Source organism: Meles meles, chromosome 16, assembly GCF_922984935.1.
Source record: "Meles meles chromosome 16, mMelMel3.1 paternal haplotype, whole genome shotgun sequence".
NCBI classification, from domain to species: Eukaryota; Metazoa; Chordata; class Mammalia; order Carnivora; family Mustelidae; genus Meles; species Meles meles.
Window position 1 is genome coordinate 73,069,436 of NC_060081.1, and position 18,659 is coordinate 73,088,094.

The window sequence follows — 18,659 nt, forward strand, 5'->3', positions numbered from 1 at the left end:
CCATTTGTTGGCAATCAACAACACGCCGTGCAGGGCTTTGTGCAGGGCTGTGTGCAGGGTGGTGTGGGTCTGTGCATGTGTGTGTGTGTGTGTGTGTGTGTGTGTGTGTGTTCTGAATGAGGACAGGCATAAAACCAGAAGAATGAAAACGTGGCAGGAAGAAAAGAGAAGGGAAGACAGATACCAGGGTTCCTGTTCCAACGTTGACTGGGCTTGCTTGCCACCAGCCAGCTACCACGGCCGGCGGTGGACATCTGAACAAAGGCCTTCTTCACATGGCCCTCACGGCTGCCATGGCCAGGGTGACGGAGGGAAGCAGAAGAAAAGGGGGACAAAATGCGACTGACAGGCCAGGCATTCTGGGGGCTGGGATTAACCCGCAGAATGAAAAAACACTTCAAACTGCAGAAAGGGCTCTGAATACCTGATTTCTAACCTTACGTTAACTGCTATTCTGAGTTTTCTACAAATGTTCTTGCCAAAAAAACAAAACAAAAAAGATAGAGCGAGGTGCAGACGCACTCTGGCAGACCTCCCGTCTGCCTAACAAAGTAACAGTGAGTATTCAGAGACAGGAGGAGGGCTCCCTACTGCCCGGTCTCCGACTAGAAGAAAACACTCTCCCGAGGTCCCATCGAGAGAAGTCAGCACACCCCCGAACACGGCTTCTTCCCTTTTCCTTCTCACTTGCCTTGAGATTCCTACAGCCGGCCCCCTGGGGGTGCAACCCTGTGTTCACACAGGCCCCCACCCTCGAGTAAACGACCTGTCATCATCTTCAAATTCTTAATAACTTTTCAACAAGGTCATTTTGCACAGGGTCCCCCCAAATTACGTAGCTTCCCCTGAACAGAGGCAAAAGCACCCAGCAACACCTTCAGTACACAGAGCACAGGAAAACCTGGCCACCTTCTGAGAACAGAAGGCCACAGCCCTTCCCCCTCCCCAGCCCGCCCTGCTCTCCAGGTTCCCCTAACACCCAGCCTCCAACCTCCAGCCTCTGGGATTTCTAGATAAAGTCGCAGAAACTTTACAGAAGTTTGGCTAAGACGTTTTTACAAAGGTTAATGGGAAACTGTCTGCTGGCCACATCCTCAATCACCAAATGCCTTCTATAAAATGCATTTATCCCTTTCAGCTTTCGACACTCTCCCCGAGTCACCCCTGAGCCAGAGTTTATAACAGGGAACAAAATTCCAATTACAAGAGCTGTTTATTTCTGCAGAGAGGGACCCCAAGCCTTTCATAAGCAAAGCTATTGAGCCCAAACCATGCTTTTCATGGATGACAGCCTCAGAATAAGAGCAGTTTGTCTCCATTGCAGGGAGAAACCAGATGTTTCCCTGGAGTCGAAACAAGCAAATGACAATTCAGCCAAACTACGGAACAGCCCGCAAGAAAGAAATTTTTTTTTTAAATAAATTCCGGGGCACCCGTATGTGTGGGCCCATTTTGATCCCGAATACCTCCAGCCCTACTTCTCTTTTCCATTGTGCATGCAGGACACTGATTGCTTTTGTAGATCTTGGGCAGCAAACTACGCACCAACGCTGGTTAATGTATTACTCTTGAGCTCACAGTCTGTGACAGTGATGAGTTGTAAATTCTACAGCGTGTGTACATTTCCTGGGGTGGACGTTAAAACGCCTCTGCAGACCTGGCAGAGTTCAGAGGTTTCACGTTGAAATTTTCATATTCCAGGAGAGCTGTCTGCACTCCCCAGAGCCTAAGAAAAGACTTATTTGAAAACAGGCAAAGGGCTGAGAAGTAGTATTGTAAATTCCAGGGCCGCATCCTGGGGCTTTTGTTTAAAATAGTGGGAACTTATAAAGGAAAGCTGAGGTTTAAGGATAGCAAGTTTATACCCAACAGAGGCTTTTAAAATAAATATATAAATGGTCCTCCCTCCTTCCGGTGCCCAGGGATGAAGAAACAGACCCACAGCCCAGTGGTGGGAGGGTGCGGGGGTGGAGACAGATACAATCTGGGAGAGATAACAGTGCACTGTGCATGTGAGATTGTTTTCAGGGTTTTTTTTTTGGGGGGGGGAGGTCTTTTTATTTTATTTTATTTTTTTTAAATATTTTATTTATTTGACAGAGAGAAATCACAACTAGGCAGAGAGGCAGGCAGAGAGAGAGGAGGAAGCAGGCTCCCTGCGGAGCAGAGAGCCTGATGTGGGGCTCGATCCCAGGACCCTGGGATCATGACCTGAGCCGAAGGCAGAGGCTTTAACCCACTGAGCCACCCAGGCGCCCCGGGAAGGTCTTTTTAAATTAAACAATAGATCAGTTCACCAATGATGTGTAATAAAGTAAAATGGAGTACTTGGAAAAAACAAAGAAATGAATGGGTCTGAAATAACCTGGCATCTGTCGGAGGATGTATGGGAAAGTGTCGTCTGGCAAGATCTGTTTTAAATAAGACTCGTAAAACTGACGCGCCGAATCCTAACGAGGGACACTCGGCAGGGCAAGCCTCCGCTTCCTCAACTGCCTTTGAACTCCTCCGTAAAGGACTCTGGCAGTCCGTTTGCTGTAGATAATATTAAAAAGACCATCACTGTAATTCTCTCCTCTAGGAAGGAATTATAAAACAGGGATGGCCCGCCAGTGTAGGGACACCTTAGTGCTGGGCGCCTTGCAGATTTGATCTTTTCTTCTTCTGGACCAGAGGCCTCGGCCACAACCATGTCACGCCAGATCTTGGATCAGGCCGAGAAGCCTAAGAGCTCCATCCCCTCTCTTCCCATTTACTGGAGCGGGAGGTTTTGGAGCAATGCTGTATGTCTCGAACCTGGCACTGTTCAATCAGGATGTCAGCAGGGATGGGAAAAATAACCCAGAAGCCCAGGACAAAATGGGTCCCAGCGATCAATACAAGTTCTGCTCTGTGACCGTCGCACATTTGACATTCTGATAGCAAAACTGAAGACGGTCTAGATGTCTTTTTTTTTTTTAATAAATGTTATTTATTTGACAGGGAGAGAGAGCACAAGCAGGTAGAGTAGTAAGGAGAGGGAGAGGGAGAAGCAGGCTCCCCGCTGATCAAGGAACCCGATGTGGGGCTCGATCTCAGGACTCTGGGATCATGACCTGAGCCGAAAGCAGTTGCTTAACCAACTGAGCCACCCAGGTGCCCCCAATGGTCTACACTTCTAAATGAAATGTTTCACTAGAAAGGTGCTTAGCATGAAAGTCTTCCAGAAGGCATGTGCACAGCTTTCCAGTTATCCAGGAAATAATCACGTTGGTGAATTGTGTTGGGGTTTGCACTAGGTAATAAATATCTGAAACTTTAAAAATGAAGTGAAAAAAATTTAAAGTACAAAACGTATCATGTCTCTACAGAGTTTATACTTTGAAAACACAAATGGTACTTGTGTTTAAGAATACAGATTTTCGGGTGCCTGGGTGGCTCAGCTGCTTAAGCGACTGCCTTTGGCTCAGGTCATGATCCTGGAGTCCCGGGATGGAGTCCTGCATCAGGCTCCCTGCTCAGTGGGGAGTCTGCTTCTCCCTCTGCCCCTCTCCCCTCCCATGCTCTCTGTCTCACTCTCTCTATCAAGTAAAAGAAAAAAAAGAGAATACAGAATTTCAATTTAATTACCCATGAACTAAAAAATGCCCCATTACTGAACGCATCTTTCCTACCTTATCCTCCCGTCTCATGACCAACGCCAATGGAATAAAACTGCCAATATCCTTTGCCCTCAACATTCAGCAGGAAGCCTCAATCCTAAATCATGGTCCAAAATGGATTTTGAACTGAACTGGAAAATATATATATATATTACTCTTAAGTGGAGGCGAGATCCTGAGATGATTCTGTACTTGGCAAAGGGTGAACAGAGCACCTGGAAGGATGCACAACCATCTGGAAAGAACTGGGGAAGATTAAACATATCAGCTGGTTTTTACCACCACACAGTACTCAAAAACTGAAGACAGGAGGATTCTCTCCATCTCACACAGACCTTGGGCCTATGACTTATGGCTCCCAGGGGTGCCCAGATGTCCACAGCGGGGAAGAAGCATCAGCAATTGTGTTCATTGTACCTCTGTTTGCCCTTTCTTTCAAAGCTAATTACCCGCGTGCCTCACTTAGCCCTTGATCACAGGTTAGTCTGGAAAAGGTTCCTGGTAGGAAGACCCCACGTAATTCCTCCTGGGCACATGCAAATCCAACTGCCCTCACCACCTGTGATAATCAAGGCACACCCCTCCACCCCCGGAATGAAACTTTTGGTTTGGGCGAAACACACAGGAAAAGAACAATCCATTTACTGATTACTCTTTCCCTACCCAACCCCAGTCTCTGCAGCAACAAGATGACGTCTCGCTGGGTCTGCTAACCCTTCAAGATGCTCTCTTCTTGGGCTTTGGTATCTCCAGGGCCTCTGAACACCGTTGGAACAGTCAGATCTAGAAAACTCCTAAGAACCTAGGAGCCTCCCTGCAGGCTGATCCTGTTACAAATGCGGATTTCAAGGAGGAGAGGGGAGGCTTCTCTGTCTGAAAGCGTGATCCCTCTAGGGTTGTCAACAACAGGCAGCTTGTCCACCTCAGAACAAGGATGCTCGGGGCACCTGACTGGCCCAGTCGGTTAAGCCCCCAGCGCGTGATGGAGGCTCTGGTCATGATCTCGTGGGTCCTGAAACCAACCCCCAGGTTGGGCCCCAAACTCAGCGAGGAGTTGGCTTGAGATTTTCTATCTTTCTCCCCACTCACTCTTTCCCTCTGTCCCTCTCTAAAATAATTGAATAAATTATTTTTATGGGGTGCCTGGGTGGCTCAGTTGTTAACCGACTGCCTCCAGCTCAGGTCACGATCCCAGAGTCCTGGGATCGAGCCCCACATTGGGCTCCCTGCTCAGCGGGGAGCCTGCTTCTGCCTCTCCCTCTGCCTGCCTCTCTGCCTGCTTGTGCTCTCTATTGCTGTTAAATAATAAATTAATTAAAAATTTTAAAAAAGGGGCACCCGGGTGGTTCAGTGGTTTAAGCCTCTGCCTTCGGCTCAGGTCATGATCTCAGGGTCCTGGGATCAAGCCCCGCATCGGGCTCTCTGTTCAGTGGGGAGCCTGTTCTCCCTCTCTGCCTGCCTCTCTGCCTACTTGTGACCTCTCTCTCTGTCAAATAAATAAATAAAATTAAATAAATTTTAAAAAAAACCAGAATGAGGATGCTGGATTAATAAATTCCTTTGGACTCTGAAACATGCTTTAAAAATGACCTAAACCCACAAGCCCTCCTGTAGCACACATCATAAGGCTGAATATCACCACTATTGGTGAGATATTCTTTATGAAAGTGCTGAGCCCAGCTCCCGGCACATGGTAGGTGCCCAGACCTACAGGCTAAAGATATGCATTCAGACGGGCCGGGGTTCGAGTCACAGCCCTTTCCCCCACCTAGCGACACCGTCTGAAACATGGCCCCTTCCCTGAGCCTCTCAGTTCAATCTGTAAAAGGCACCTCCACACGGCTGTTCAAGAAATTACACCCCAGACCTTGCCCAGCACCTGCTGGCTTACGGTGGGTAATCTTTCATCTTTTTCCATGGTTTTCCAGTTTTAACAGAATCTCTCAAACACGTCCAATGCTATCTTCTCCCTAGTACGCCTTGCACACAGATTCCTAGAGCACAGAACAGACTTCGCCACAGGGTCAGCCCTCGTTGGCCTGCACGGTCTTCTCCTCTGTTTTCCCAGGAGGGAGACTCAGGAAACACGGCCTGAGTGGGAAGAAAAGACGGAGCCCGAACCTGGGGTACATACCCCACACTCCCAGCCAGCACACCCGCGGCCTTTGGGAGACTCCTCCCCAGGGCCACTGCGTGCCTGGTGCTCTGGGTCCTAGCACGGGACCCCGTGCTCAGAAGGGTCCTAGACTGGGCTCCATGCGTGCCTGCTGCCATCTTGAAATTCTTAATTTTTGAACAAGGGCCCCCCGTGTTCATCTTGCACCGTGCACCACAAACACACAACCAATCCTGCTCTTTTCCACCCTGTAAGACTTAAGATGAAGGTCACTTCTTCTGAGAAGACCGAGCAGCTCCTCTCTGACTCGCTCCCATAACCTCCCATGACCCCTGGCTCATACCCCCATTTATTTATCCACACCCACCAGCATTTAACGGACCACTGCTACAACACCGTCACCACCGGCCTTCTTGAGCCCACACCAAATCCCAGGCACAGTGTTATGTTCTTCTCATCCAAGAGTTATATTTAGAGCAACTCTAAGGTAGGCACTATTACTACCCCAATTTACTGACACGTTAAGGACCTGCCCACGGAGCTGGGTGCAGGGGGAAGCAGGACACTTGAGTCCAGGCAGGGCACAGGCTCAGAACCGTTTTCTTCAAGTGCCAGGCACTGTGCTCAGAACCAGGAATGCAGTGATCAAGAAAGGGACAGCCTTGATATCAGCCACCCGACTCCTACCCCGGACATTAATTATTAGTTGCATTTTTCAACTCTGTATTTAAATGTCTGGACACTTCACTCAGAATCCCCAGCCCCTTGGGTTCATCTCTGTAACACGGAAGCCTACTGTGAACTTCGGATATGTGATAGTCAAAAAAAATTCTCCAGAAAATAAAGAAAAAGTGACATATTATTGACATGACATATTAAAATATTTCAAACATGGGACACCTCTCCCTCTGCCTGCCTCTCTGCCTACTTGTGCTTGGTCAAATAAATAAAACCTTTTTTAAAAAATTTTTAAAAATTAAAAAAATAACAAAATAAAATACTTCAAATATTTCCTATTAGACCATGACAATGACATTAAAAATTAATCTAACTGGTGTGTTATTTTAGGTAACAAATTATTTGAATGAAATAAGATGATCTAAATGGAAGTAGCAATTAACCAAAACAAAAAACAAAAAAACTATCATCCATTTTTCCTCACAGTGATGAATGCCTTACTTTCAGGATTTTTAGTTGTTTAAAATCCACTCTTTTCTTGAAGTTTGGGATTTTTTTCAACTTGATTACCATAATGTCTCTAAAACTCTGGCGTAGTCCCAACAAGACTTGTGCCATTGTTCTTCCTAAAACTCTATTAACTCTTGCTAAAAATGCACGTCATGAATCTAATTTTGACACATCAGATGAACACAAGTTGAGGGACAAGCCACAAAGCAACTTCCCTAAAACTGGCCAGTTCTTTTCAAAATGTCAACATCATATCAAAGAAAACCAAGGAGCTATGCCAGGCTAGAGGAAATTAAGGAACAAGGACAGTTAAATGCCACTGGGATAACCCATACTGATTTCTGAACCAGGAAAAAAACCCTGTTAAAAACAGAGTATTTTAGACCCTGGGGGCTCGGGTATGGAAAAAACAAAAAACAAAAACACAGGACATGTTTTCAGGAACAAATGGGAAATTTTGAGTGAGGACTGTAGATTGGATTAATAGTAATGTACCAATGTTGAATTCCCTGATTTTGATCATTGTAGCGTGTTATGTGAGAGAAACGCCCTACGAGGAATTAGGCGTGGAAGTATTCAGGAGTAAAGGGGATAATGCCTGCAACCTAATTCTCCAGTGAGAGAAGGACTATTAAAAAGCAAACATGGAAAAATGTTAGCATTTGGAGTTCACCACAGGATTTTTGTAACTTTTTTCCTAGTTAGAAATCACCACCCTCCCGCCCCCCCGCTGCCAATTTTTTAAATTTTATCAGCACAAGTCCTGGAAATGATGCAGAATGCAGGTAAACATCATGGCCTGGTATCTAGTGATCAAGGACTCGATATTCTGGTTTCTAAAGGTTTCTGAACTCTACAAAATGTGTTGGAAAATACATTTGAAGACAGCATGTGATACAAAAGGAACCGGTCCACACCGAGTGTGGACCTATACATGTTTGTTTCATTTTGCATTTAAACTTACTAAATGTGAAAAGCCTCACTCAAGAAAATTAGTAAGTAATTAAACAGTGAAGTCAAAAAAGGCTTCTTTCTCTTCCTCTCTGAAACCTTCCATTTGGGGCTTCCTACTCGGCCCTCCCCCAACCCCTTCCCTTCAAGTGTATCAAATAACTAAACTCACCTCGATCCCTTTCTGAGCTGACAGTTTCTTCAGTGCTTTTTTGGGAGCTTTCAAAACAAACGGGGCCGAGCAGGGGCTGGGTTAATATTCAGAACTCCGCTCTGTTTCCCCTACTGTCGCATTGGCATGACAATGGAAACCAAGGGCCACAAAAGGAGACCAACAAAGGAAGACAAGTTTTTAATGCTAGAGCCATCTGCCAATTCTCCTTAGGATCTTTCCAAGAACCGAGTGAAGATAAAGCGGGAGCTGAGAAGGGGGTATGCAGGGGAGGGCAGAAAAATCATTCACGGGAAAAGCAATTGCAATATGAAAAGAACCAAAGAAGGTTTGGAGCCCGGATAGATGAATGAATGGAATCCCTCTAAAGAGATCCACCGCACCCTCTCCCCAATGGGGCTTTTGTCGGTTGCCTAGCATTTTAAATGTTATAGTCAGAATATGTTATTAAGGGAGGATTTCATATACACAAACCAAAAACACCCTGCAGAGTGGTCTTCTGATTACCCACGTGGAAAGCCCAAGCCACCTGCCTTTGCAAAGATTATGCTGGGCTTGCTTTACGTAGCAAAATGTCCTAAATACAGTAGTTTAGGGATAATAAAGCATTTTTATACCAACTCTACATCCCGCACTTCTCCAAGCGACTTGCGAAATGTTAAGACCACCAACTATGAAAATCTATTTAAATGCACTAAAATGAAAGACATTCATGCCCTTGGGAAATTTTTTTTTTAATTTTTTTTTTTTTTTTGAGCCTAAAACATAGTCCTCCAACATTGTTCCTAGAAGGGAAATTCTGTGCAAAACCCTGAAACCACGTGTGGATGCCTTTTCTTGGGAAGATTAAAACATGGGAAAGCAGTTCACACTTGACTCAGATATGCCCTCCCTGAAACATCATCTTTTTCAGCATTTTGAACAACCTGAAGGTAAGGCACAGACTTTTTGCTGCTCCCAAAACATTACTGAGCTCTGAGCGGGACCAGCCGTCTTCTGGAACTTCAGGTAACAGGCTCTCACTCCTGCACACATCTTACAGGTCATCTCCTGTAGAACTTGTACTTGAAATAGAAGTCAGCATTGGCCGGGTTGCTTTGTGGGTTTTCATGGGGTGTTTGGGTATTTGTTTTGTTTTGTTTTGAATTCCACCAATTTAAAATGCATACATCTTGCAAGGGATTCAATGCTGACGGGCGATCTAGTCACTTCTCTTTCGGACTGACTATATACACTCCCCCCCTTAATTTTCAGGATTTACAAGATGCCTTTCAAGGAAGTCTTCACAGATGCAGTGTTTATATAAATCTGGTGCCTATTTAAAAATTAATGTTGCAGGGGCGCCTGGGTGGCTCAGTGTGTTAAAGCCTCTGCCTTCCGCTCGGGTCATGATCTCAGGGTCCTGGGATCAAGCCCCGCTTCGGGCTTTCTGCTCAGCAGGGAGCCTGCTTCCTCCTCTCTCTCTGCCTGCCTCTCTGCCTACTTGTGATGTCTGTCAAATAAATAAATAAATAAATCTTTTTAAAAAATAGTAATAATAATAAAAATAAGAACTAATGTTGCAAAGTTGTGGCAGGCATTTTGTAATGTTGAAAGAGGATCTTTTACAGCTCGTAGGACAGACCTTGTAGCCTCCACCTGAACAAGAGGCGCTCCCTCCTTCTCTCCGCAGTCAGCCCAGGGACAGGCAAAGGGACAGGGTTAGCCAGAAGAGGGTGCCCAATGATCGAAGTTTCATTCCAGGCTGATGATGCCCCAGTTAGCCCACAGGCCTGGCTCTGAGAGAGACGGTGGCAGCCCCAGGCACATCCTGGTCTCCCTGGACCCAGCAACTGAGTGACTGCCCCACCACACACTGTCCTGTCTGCACACCCACCGGCCCCGGGCCTTGAACTCTGCTCCCTGACTCTCAGCAGCCCATGATGAGAGCTGCAACCCTGCGGCCCCAGGTCAGGTGGCAGGAGGTGGCCTAGGCAGAGTCGGGAGGCTGACCTCTTGCTGTGAGCCGGCTGTAGGCCTGGCAGTTGACTTCCCTGTCCCGCACATAGCATCGGGTCTCCTCTACGGCCTCTCGGATGATGGTGACGGCCAGCACGAAGCCCTGCGGAGAGAGCACAGAGAGGGTGAGCCCTGCTCAAGGCGACCGTCCTCTCCAGGTGCTGGGGACGGGAAAGGCCAGAGACCACACTGGAGGGCAGCAGGACAGGGCCTGCTAATTACCCCAAATGCACACGCCCCGGCAAGCCCACTTCTCAGACTCCTTCCTGTGCACAAGCCCTGGGGAAACACGCCCACACACACACAGACCGGCAGCCCTATTCACCGCCACCGCAGGGCTTCTAAGAGGAAAAGGTGGTCCGTCCACAGGCAGCGACAGAGGGATGGTGTCTGCTAACAGTCCACATGCTGGGTGCCCTTCCAACTAGGCTACACCCCCACAGCAACCCTCTGCTCACGGCCACTGAGAAAGAGGAGCCTTGGAAGCACAGAAAGGCTGAGTCATCTTGCCCAAGGACGGGAAGCTCTAAGTGACCTGCAGGAAATCTGGCAGAGTCCTTGCTCCTAACAGTCTGTTGTTCTGCACCCGGAGGAACCTGGAAGACCTTACCAGCCAGTCAGACGGGGCACCAGGAGACGGGTAAAAAGAAGGCGATCCATCCCATCCCACGCCCTGACCCACCCAGGAGCCAAATCAGCTTTTCACAACATACAATGTAACACCGCGCATTTACACAACCAGGGACAGCCGCCATCCTCTGGGAGGAGTTCCCAGTTTCCTTAACTACTGGCTAGACGCCTCTGCAAGGGAGGCACCGAGAGGGAGGAAGGAGCCAAAGGGGACTTTGTTCCTCTCTGCACGGTGTTAAATCCTTATAAAGAGAACACATCCAAGTATTAACTGCGTTAAGTAGCAACAAATAAAAAGAACATTAGAAACTGCCCGACCTTTCCGGGGCCAGGTACCCCAAGTCATAAAATTTGGTAGGGACTGGCGTAGGAGTCAGCCATAACAAGAATCTATTTCCATCTAGATCTCTCCTCTCGTGTCAATAAAGGCAAGAACATGCATTCATTTTTCTTACAAAACAGCCTTGTCATCTCCTTTTAAAGTCATTTAAAAAAAAAAAATACAGAAAGCACCACCACGCTAAAGGTTAGCAGCGGTGACTCTTGGGGCATTTCATTTTCATACGGTTTACTCTGTGAAATATATTAACTTCGATTCAAAGGACTTTAAATCTCTTCTGTAAATCTAGCCAGAGATGGGCGGCTTTGTGGAACTCCTCCAAGGCCTCCTTCATCTTTACAATCAAAGGATTACTCCTGTTTCCAATCAGATCATGCAGTCCTGGCTGCGGCCAGAGCAAAACTAGCACGTTTCAGAATAAAAGCATCACCAGACCGGGGGTGGGGGAGAGGAAACCTGTTCTGGGGGAGCACAAAACCCAGGGTGCAAAACTCCTCCCCCTCCCAAGCTGCCGGTTTCCCTGTTCTGGGCCAGAACCCAGGTGCTTGCTGTTCGTTTTTTCAAATGTTCCAGTTTCCACTTCTCTCTGCGTGGGCCCAGCTAAACCCCATTGATGCTGGTGGAACGTGTGTGCTCCCAAAGAGACCAGAGCCTCGGACCAACCCTGCTGCCCCCTGAATTATCATATCCGCTCCCCCGGCCCCACCCCCAAACACACAGCTCCCATCAATCCCAGAGGACAGGCCATCCCTTGGGGTAGAAAACGCCTTCACGAAGAGATACAAATGTAGTCCCGAAATAAATTCCAGCTCTGCAGCTAAAGAGGCCCCTCACGGCCACAGATAGTCAGAGAGAGGCTTTAACAGTGAGGCCTGGGGTTGTCTGAGCTTGTAAAGGAATCGGAGGCAGTCACAGCCTCGGATGAGAGCCCAGACAAAGCCATTCCGAAGGTCGTAAGCCTCCCTTTGTAAAGTTGTGCGTCAAAAATAGATTTACCAAAGCAAAGCAAATCTATGAACTAGAAATCAGAAAAGCAGTTGCCTCCGGTTCAGGAGGGGGTGACTAGAGAGGGGCATTAGGGAATCAGGGTGATGAAAACGTTCTCTATTTTGACCGAGGTGCTGTTTCCACGGGTGCTGACAGATTCAACGCTCACCGCATCACGAACACAGTATCTGTGCATCTTAGATGTAAGTACCACAAAAAAGTTATCAAAAGCTAAATCTTCTGATTTATGCCGCTGGGTGGCTCAGTCGGTTAAGCGTCTGCCTTCTGTTCAGGTCATGACCCCGGGGGGTCCTGGGATGGAAACCCCACATTGGGCGCCCAGCTCAGCTGGGAGCGTGCTCCTCCCCTCTAACCCTCCACCCTGCTCATTCTCACGCTCACTCACTCTCTAATGAACAAACAAAAAAAATCTTTAAAAAATCCTAAATTAAATCTTCATCCAGACAATGAGAAATGTTACTAGTGCCAGATTTTTCACATTCGAATGGGAGTATGTCCTGAGAATTTTCTGTCCACTGGGAGCCAAAGGAGGCTTCGTATTTGTAGTACTTCATTTAATTCATCCAACAAGCCGAGGAAGGAGACACGGTCGTCCCCATTTTACAGATGAAGGAGAGGCCTTTCGCAGTGGGCAGAGACTCTGCACAGAAAAATCTAGAGGAGGACACCTGGGTAGTTCAGTCGGTTAAGCGTCTGCCTGTCGCTCAGGTCCTGATCCCAGAGTCCTCTCCTAGGGCTCCCGGATCAGTGGGGAGTCAGCTTCTCCCTCAACCCCTCCCCTGTGCTTGTACGCACTCTCACGCTCTCATGCTTTCTCTCTAATAAATAAATGAGGGGCACCTGGGTGGCTCAGCCGGTTAGGCGTCTGTCTTCAGCTCAGGTCATGGTCCCAGAGTCCTGGGATCAAGCCCCGCATCAGGCTTCCTGCTCAGCAGGAAGCCTGCTTCACCCTCTACCCCCTGCTCATGCTGTCTCTTGTGTATGCTCTCTTTCTCTCACATAAATAAATAAAATCTTAAAAAAAAAAAAAAAAAAGGATTTTCTGAAATATTAAAAAAACAACCTAGGGGAAATCAGGTGTCGTCACCTAGAAATAGATACCATCTACTTTGTCTTTGACCCCAAACCTCCTTCTCTGCGCCCCTGGGAAGAGGAAAAACTGCCCTCGCAGTCCTGGCCCTCACGGGAAAAGCCGGTTGTAAAACGAGGCACAGACGCAGAAGCAGGAAGCTCAGTTGCTCACCAGCAGCTGCTGCTCACCGGCCTGGTTTCCACCTGAGGCCACAGTTGAGGGAATCAGGTGCATCAGCGGGGAGATGGGGAGACGGGGAAACGGCAGGGGCCACAGTGACCGTGTGCACCAAAGGTCAGATTTCTCCAGGAAACTCTAGGCATCACTTCAGCGAGGAGACAGAGGCAGGGGCTGGGGCCAGTCCTCTCATTTGGGAGGGGGGGGACTCTCTAGGCCATCGCAGTCCCCATAAGCAACTCAGGGTTTGAGTCTATATAGCTATGTAGTAAACAGTGAAACGACAAAACACAAATAAAATTGGGGTATTTCATATAAAACTCTTAAGGTTTCTGACTCCGGGGTCTGGCTCTCCTGGCCCACATCTGCACCTGCGGGAACAGAGCAGCAACCTTCCGTGTTGGATAGGACAGGAGCTCCCTTGCTCTCCCTTGCTGGACGGTGTCAGTCCAGTCCCTGAGTCTGCAGCGGGCCACTCCCTGGGTAAGGACGCAGCGCACAGACGAGAATGCTTGCCATGCGAGGGAAGGATGCAAACAGAAGTTGGCTCCCGCTGCCAGAGTCCTAGCTCATCTACAAATGAGAGCAGGACAGAACAGTCTGCACATCCCCAGAGCACCTTTCCCGCCCGCGTGGGGAAAATGACTCCCCTCTCCTTTCTCAGGGCTGGAGCTGCTGGACGGACTGGTCCACCAACGCGACATAGTGTGGACACCCACGCACTCAGGGATCCCTTAGCAAGTGGCACGCCTACACGGTACATGCCGGGACACCAAATCCTCATCATCTCCCACCTGCCACTGAAGGGGAAAAAAAAAGTCTGCTCTTATTTCTTGAAGGAAAGCTTAAATCTTTTCTACTTTAACAGTCTTCTCCCAATTAAAACTTAAACAATATTCATGAACAGAGAATCCAAGTTCTCCCCCCAGTCCCACCGAACCCAGTGAGAAATAAACAGCCTCTATTTGAAGAAGAGCTGTCGGTTCCACCCTCTCCACCCCCCAGTCACACTGGGCTTCTTTCTGTTCTTCCAGTGCTCTGAGCACATGCCTACCACAGGGCCTTTGCACGGCTGGTCCCTGTAGTTGGAATACTCCCGCCCTCCTACCCCTCTAGCCATCCCCTCCTCAAGAGGCTTTCCAAGGCCACACCAGCTAAGGCTGTCCCCCCCCACCTCCTTCTCCCACCTTCATCCATTCAACAAATATTAAGCGTGCCTGGGATTGCCCATCTAGCCTGTGACCTCATTCTATAACCTCTGTGGCACTTCCTACAATTCAAAATCATTTCGTTCATCTGTTTACGGTCTATCCCCTCTGAAAACCAGCTCCACGAGGGCAGGGGTTTTTATCGGTTTCATTCGGTGCACTGTCCCCAGCACCCAGCACCCAGCACAGTGCCTGGCACACAGCTGGTGCTCAATAACCACTTGCCAAAAGGAGGTAAAGGAGGGAATGGAGGGAATGGAGGGGCATTCTGGCCAGTTCCATCTGACTTCATACACAAAGCACAGAACCCGGTACTTTTCAAACCCTCACGCTGACAGACTCTACATAAACAGAAAACGTGATCTCGGAAAACCGTTCCAACAGTACAACCCACAAAGACAGAAACTTCATCTTTCTGGCTTGCCACTGTGTGCCCAGAGTCCAGAAGGGGGTGAAAGGCACAATAAGTACGCAATACACAGTAGCTAAAGAAATGAATGACCAAGTAACCGACGGACGGAATGAATCAAGAACGCAGGCTTCACCGCACTCTGCTCCTGGGGGTGCCTGAACGGGGGGCGTCCACACAAGAGTCTCGGGGGTGCTGGAGGGGGTCTCCTCTCTTAAAGGGTTGTATCCTGTTCCAGATCCCTGGGGGACAGAGGCAAAGAAGTGTCTGTTCCCAAAGCCCTGAGGTCGCTGAACAAACCAGGCCGACCTACTTACCAGGGGGACCCAGTACGTGTAGAGGGCGCCGAGTCTCATCTCAGGGACAAACTGAGAGCAGGCCAGAAGTAAGAAATAGAGGTTGAAGAAGTATTTGAACTGGTTAAACAGCACCTGGAAAGAGGAGAAAGGAGAGAGGAAGACCGTCAAGCCTTGTCCGGTGGGTGGGGTCGGGGGAGGTTTTGCAGAGGGGAGCAGCCGCTGAAAGCATCCCTACCCAAGACTGCAACGTCCACGGTACCCTCCGTGGGAACCTGAAACACTCCTACAGACTGTTCAGGAAAATACACACGGGCAATAAAAATATCCTTGGTCAAAGTCAAAATATACATATTGATACACACGGAAATGATAAATTTCAGGAAGAGCGGGCACCCCTGCGGGCTGCGGGGGGAGGCTTCAACTTTATCTGTTATGACTTGTTTCCTAAAAACCATGTGGAGTACAGGTGGGCCCCTCAAAACATGAAGAGGGGATTTCAGTGGAAAATACCTCTACTCTAAGATTGATCAAGAAAATGAGGTAAGGGGCGCCTGGGTGGCTCAGTGGGTTAAAGCCTCTGCCTTCGGCTCGGGTCATGATCCCAGGGTCCTGGGATCCACCGGCATCAGGCTCTCTGCTCAGCGGGGAGCCTGCTTCCCTCTCTCTCTCTGCCTGCCTCTCTGCCTACTTGTGATCTCTGTCAAATAAATAAATAAATCTTAAAAAAAAAAAAAAGAAAGAAAGAAAAGAAAACGAGGTAAATCATCATCTCCACAATATGATCTCGACACCACACAGTAAATATAGCAGAATCCCACTCCGTGTGGAGGTGGGTCCCGGCAGAGCCCGGCTGAGCCCACGCACCCTGGGCATGGGACTGGCACTGCGGGACTTGTCTGGGGCTCTGGGCAGACATGATGCATCTCTCTGGGGTGAAGGCAACTAACAGCCCTTTTCTGGCTGCCTCACCCCTGCTCAGTCATGGACATGTGGTTGGCCTCGTAGTCCAGAGAGCGCAGCTGCAACACGGAAGACAGTGGTCCCGTCTACACCAGAATGTCCATCAATGAGAAATAAACTCTTTCCTGATTTAAGATACAGAGATCTGGGGGGAGTTGAATGTAGCAATCAGTGTAGTCGGAGTCACCCTAAAACAAATTTCCAACTGACCTTAAGCGACAGCATTACACATTCGTGTTTCTGGAATCTCTCTCAATAAATCAAAGAGTCATTATTTTTTTTTTCCCTTCCAGCACTGGAACTGATTGCTGCTGCTGCTTCTAAAGTCAGCTGCTGTGTGTTTGGAGGCTCTGCTGGATATAAATAGGTATGCAATTTAAGTATGGGGGGTGGGGGGGGAGGAGGTTTGTAGAGTACACATCCGCGGATTGGTCTAAGTTAATGTGGAAATGCAGTGACTCCAGCGCATAAAATACCAAGCAAAACAGAAACATTCATTAGCAAAAATATCCACAGAAACTCTCCTTGGATGGCAGGAATGAAACTTACCTCTTAAAAATTTTCTCTATATTTCTATCTCCTGACATTCCTACGGTGAATGTGCATTTCACGATGATGGGGGAGGGGGCGGCGTGGAGTTTAGGGACTGATGGGTTTTTGGGTTTTTATGGGTTTTGTGGTGTGGGGTTTTTGGAAGATGAATGGCCAGTGGCTAAGGCAGCCTAGAAAACACAAGGGCTATTCTGCCACAGGGACCTGGGTCTCCTAAAAATGGCCCCGGCCGTACGTACCCCAGGAAGAAAGGTGAAGAAGTTGTACTTCTGGTTGTTGATGACATTTCGAGGGTACCTCTGGTCCCTCTTCTCGGGATGCCCCAACCACACTGTGCGGGGCCTGGGCTCCCCTCCACCGCAGCATCTCAGCCACTCACAGCACCTGTGGGAAAGACAGCATCACACTGTCAAGGCCACGTTCACACCTGCCCGCTCTTCTCCAAATTCTCTCGAGCATCTGCACTGAGTCAGGACAACAGCCACGAACAGGCTTCATCTGTCTGAGAAGGGAAAACAGAGCCCAGGTTCTAAAAAGCTGTGATCCAGATAAAGGCTGGTTTGCGCCCAAGCCCAAATTACTTAACTCAAAATCTAAGATTCATTTTTAAAATGAGATTTCGGTTAAAAAAGTAAAGATACAACAACACATTAGCACTATTACTTTCACATTTTGCTGATGAGAGAGGAAACCTCGAAACAGTTAAAAAAGGCACCCAAGGAGGACCGAATTCAGATTTCTGCCTCAATTTGTGTCTCCCTAATGGCAATTCTCATTACCCAAAAGAAAGTCTGTTTGCTTTAAAAAAAAATAATAATAAATAAAGCACCCAAGTTTGCCAGGAGGTGAGAAACAGGGGAGTCTGGCCTTGAACCACCTCCGTCTCATTCGAAAACCTAGTATCTTTCCAGCACCCCATGCTGTCAAGGTTGCTGGTTCCACCAAGATAACCAGGTAAAGGGGGAGGGGGAGAATCTCCTCTCCAGACCCAGATCTCCTTTCTGCAGCACCCCACAGGAGCCAGCCGGGAAGACAATGGCTCAGGGCCTGGCATCCTCTGGAGCCGGGCCAGATGCCAGCTGCCAGCCAACTGACCACCCCGCCCCCACTCCCCCAGCTGTCCGGACTGTCCTGCGAGGTCAGCTCATGCGTGCACCTGCTCCCGGGTGGCCCGCACCAGGCAGAGCAATGCGGGCAGCTCCAGTGGAACAAAGACACTCTGAAAACACCCCAAAAAGGCAGCTCATCCTTCCGGAAAGCCCATACACAAAGCATTTCAAGAATCACAAGCCCTTGTAAGCACTGCGATGGAAACACCCCATGCCGAATTGTTGGCCTCTGACCCCGCACATACACAGGCCAGGAAGGAGAAACCCCAATCCTGCCAGCCCCAAGCAGACAGGGAGATTACGACTTATGTAAATACTGGTCAGCCCACCCTTCTCCCCCTCCACCTATGGACCAGGCAGGTCCCGGTGGGGTGCTGGGGTACAGATCTGGCAAACACGGTTCCTGGGCATCAGCAAGCTGCCTGCCCAGGGGCTCAGAACGTCCATGATGAAACACAATGCTCTTTCTTAAAAATAGCATCTTCGTTCCAGTAAACTGGTACTCGGGTAAAGTATACATGGCAAGGACAGGTTTCACTTCCAGTAACTCATCTGTGCTGGCCCTGTTCTAAGTTGTCCAAAGGCCAGGGACAGAGGCCTCGAGGAGTCCAGTTGGTGCCCGTGGATGGGAAGCATCCAGGCAGGCCATCGGGTGACACAGGCTAAGTGCTGAATGAGCACAGGAAGCAGGGAGGAGAGGGGGGACTCACGGGACAGGGAGCACCACTCTTATTTGGGGAAGCCATCCTGCTGCTGAATCGGGATCTCCCCATCCTGTAATCATCCTGGAATGATGGCTCCCATAGTTGCAGCATTTCTAATGAAAGCT

General features: G+C 48.6%; 1 protein-coding gene across 4 annotated transcripts in view; it reads right to left on the reverse strand.

The window, feature by feature from the left end:
• Positions 1-18,659, reverse strand: part of ATP9A (ATPase phospholipid transporting 9A (putative)) — a 133,050-nt gene that overhangs the window by 82,381 nt on the left and 32,010 nt on the right. For all 4 annotated transcript variants that reach the window (XM_045980134.1, XM_045980133.1, XM_045980135.1 and 1 more), the window contains exons 2-4: positions 16,961-17,105; positions 15,228-15,341; positions 10,061-10,169 (exon numbers count right to left, since the gene is read on the reverse strand). In XM_045980134.1, coding sequence (XP_045836090.1) covers positions 10,061-10,169; positions 15,228-15,341; positions 16,961-17,105 — 368 coding nt within the window. The remainder of the gene's footprint in view (positions 1-10,060; positions 10,170-15,227; positions 15,342-16,960; positions 17,106-18,659) is intronic.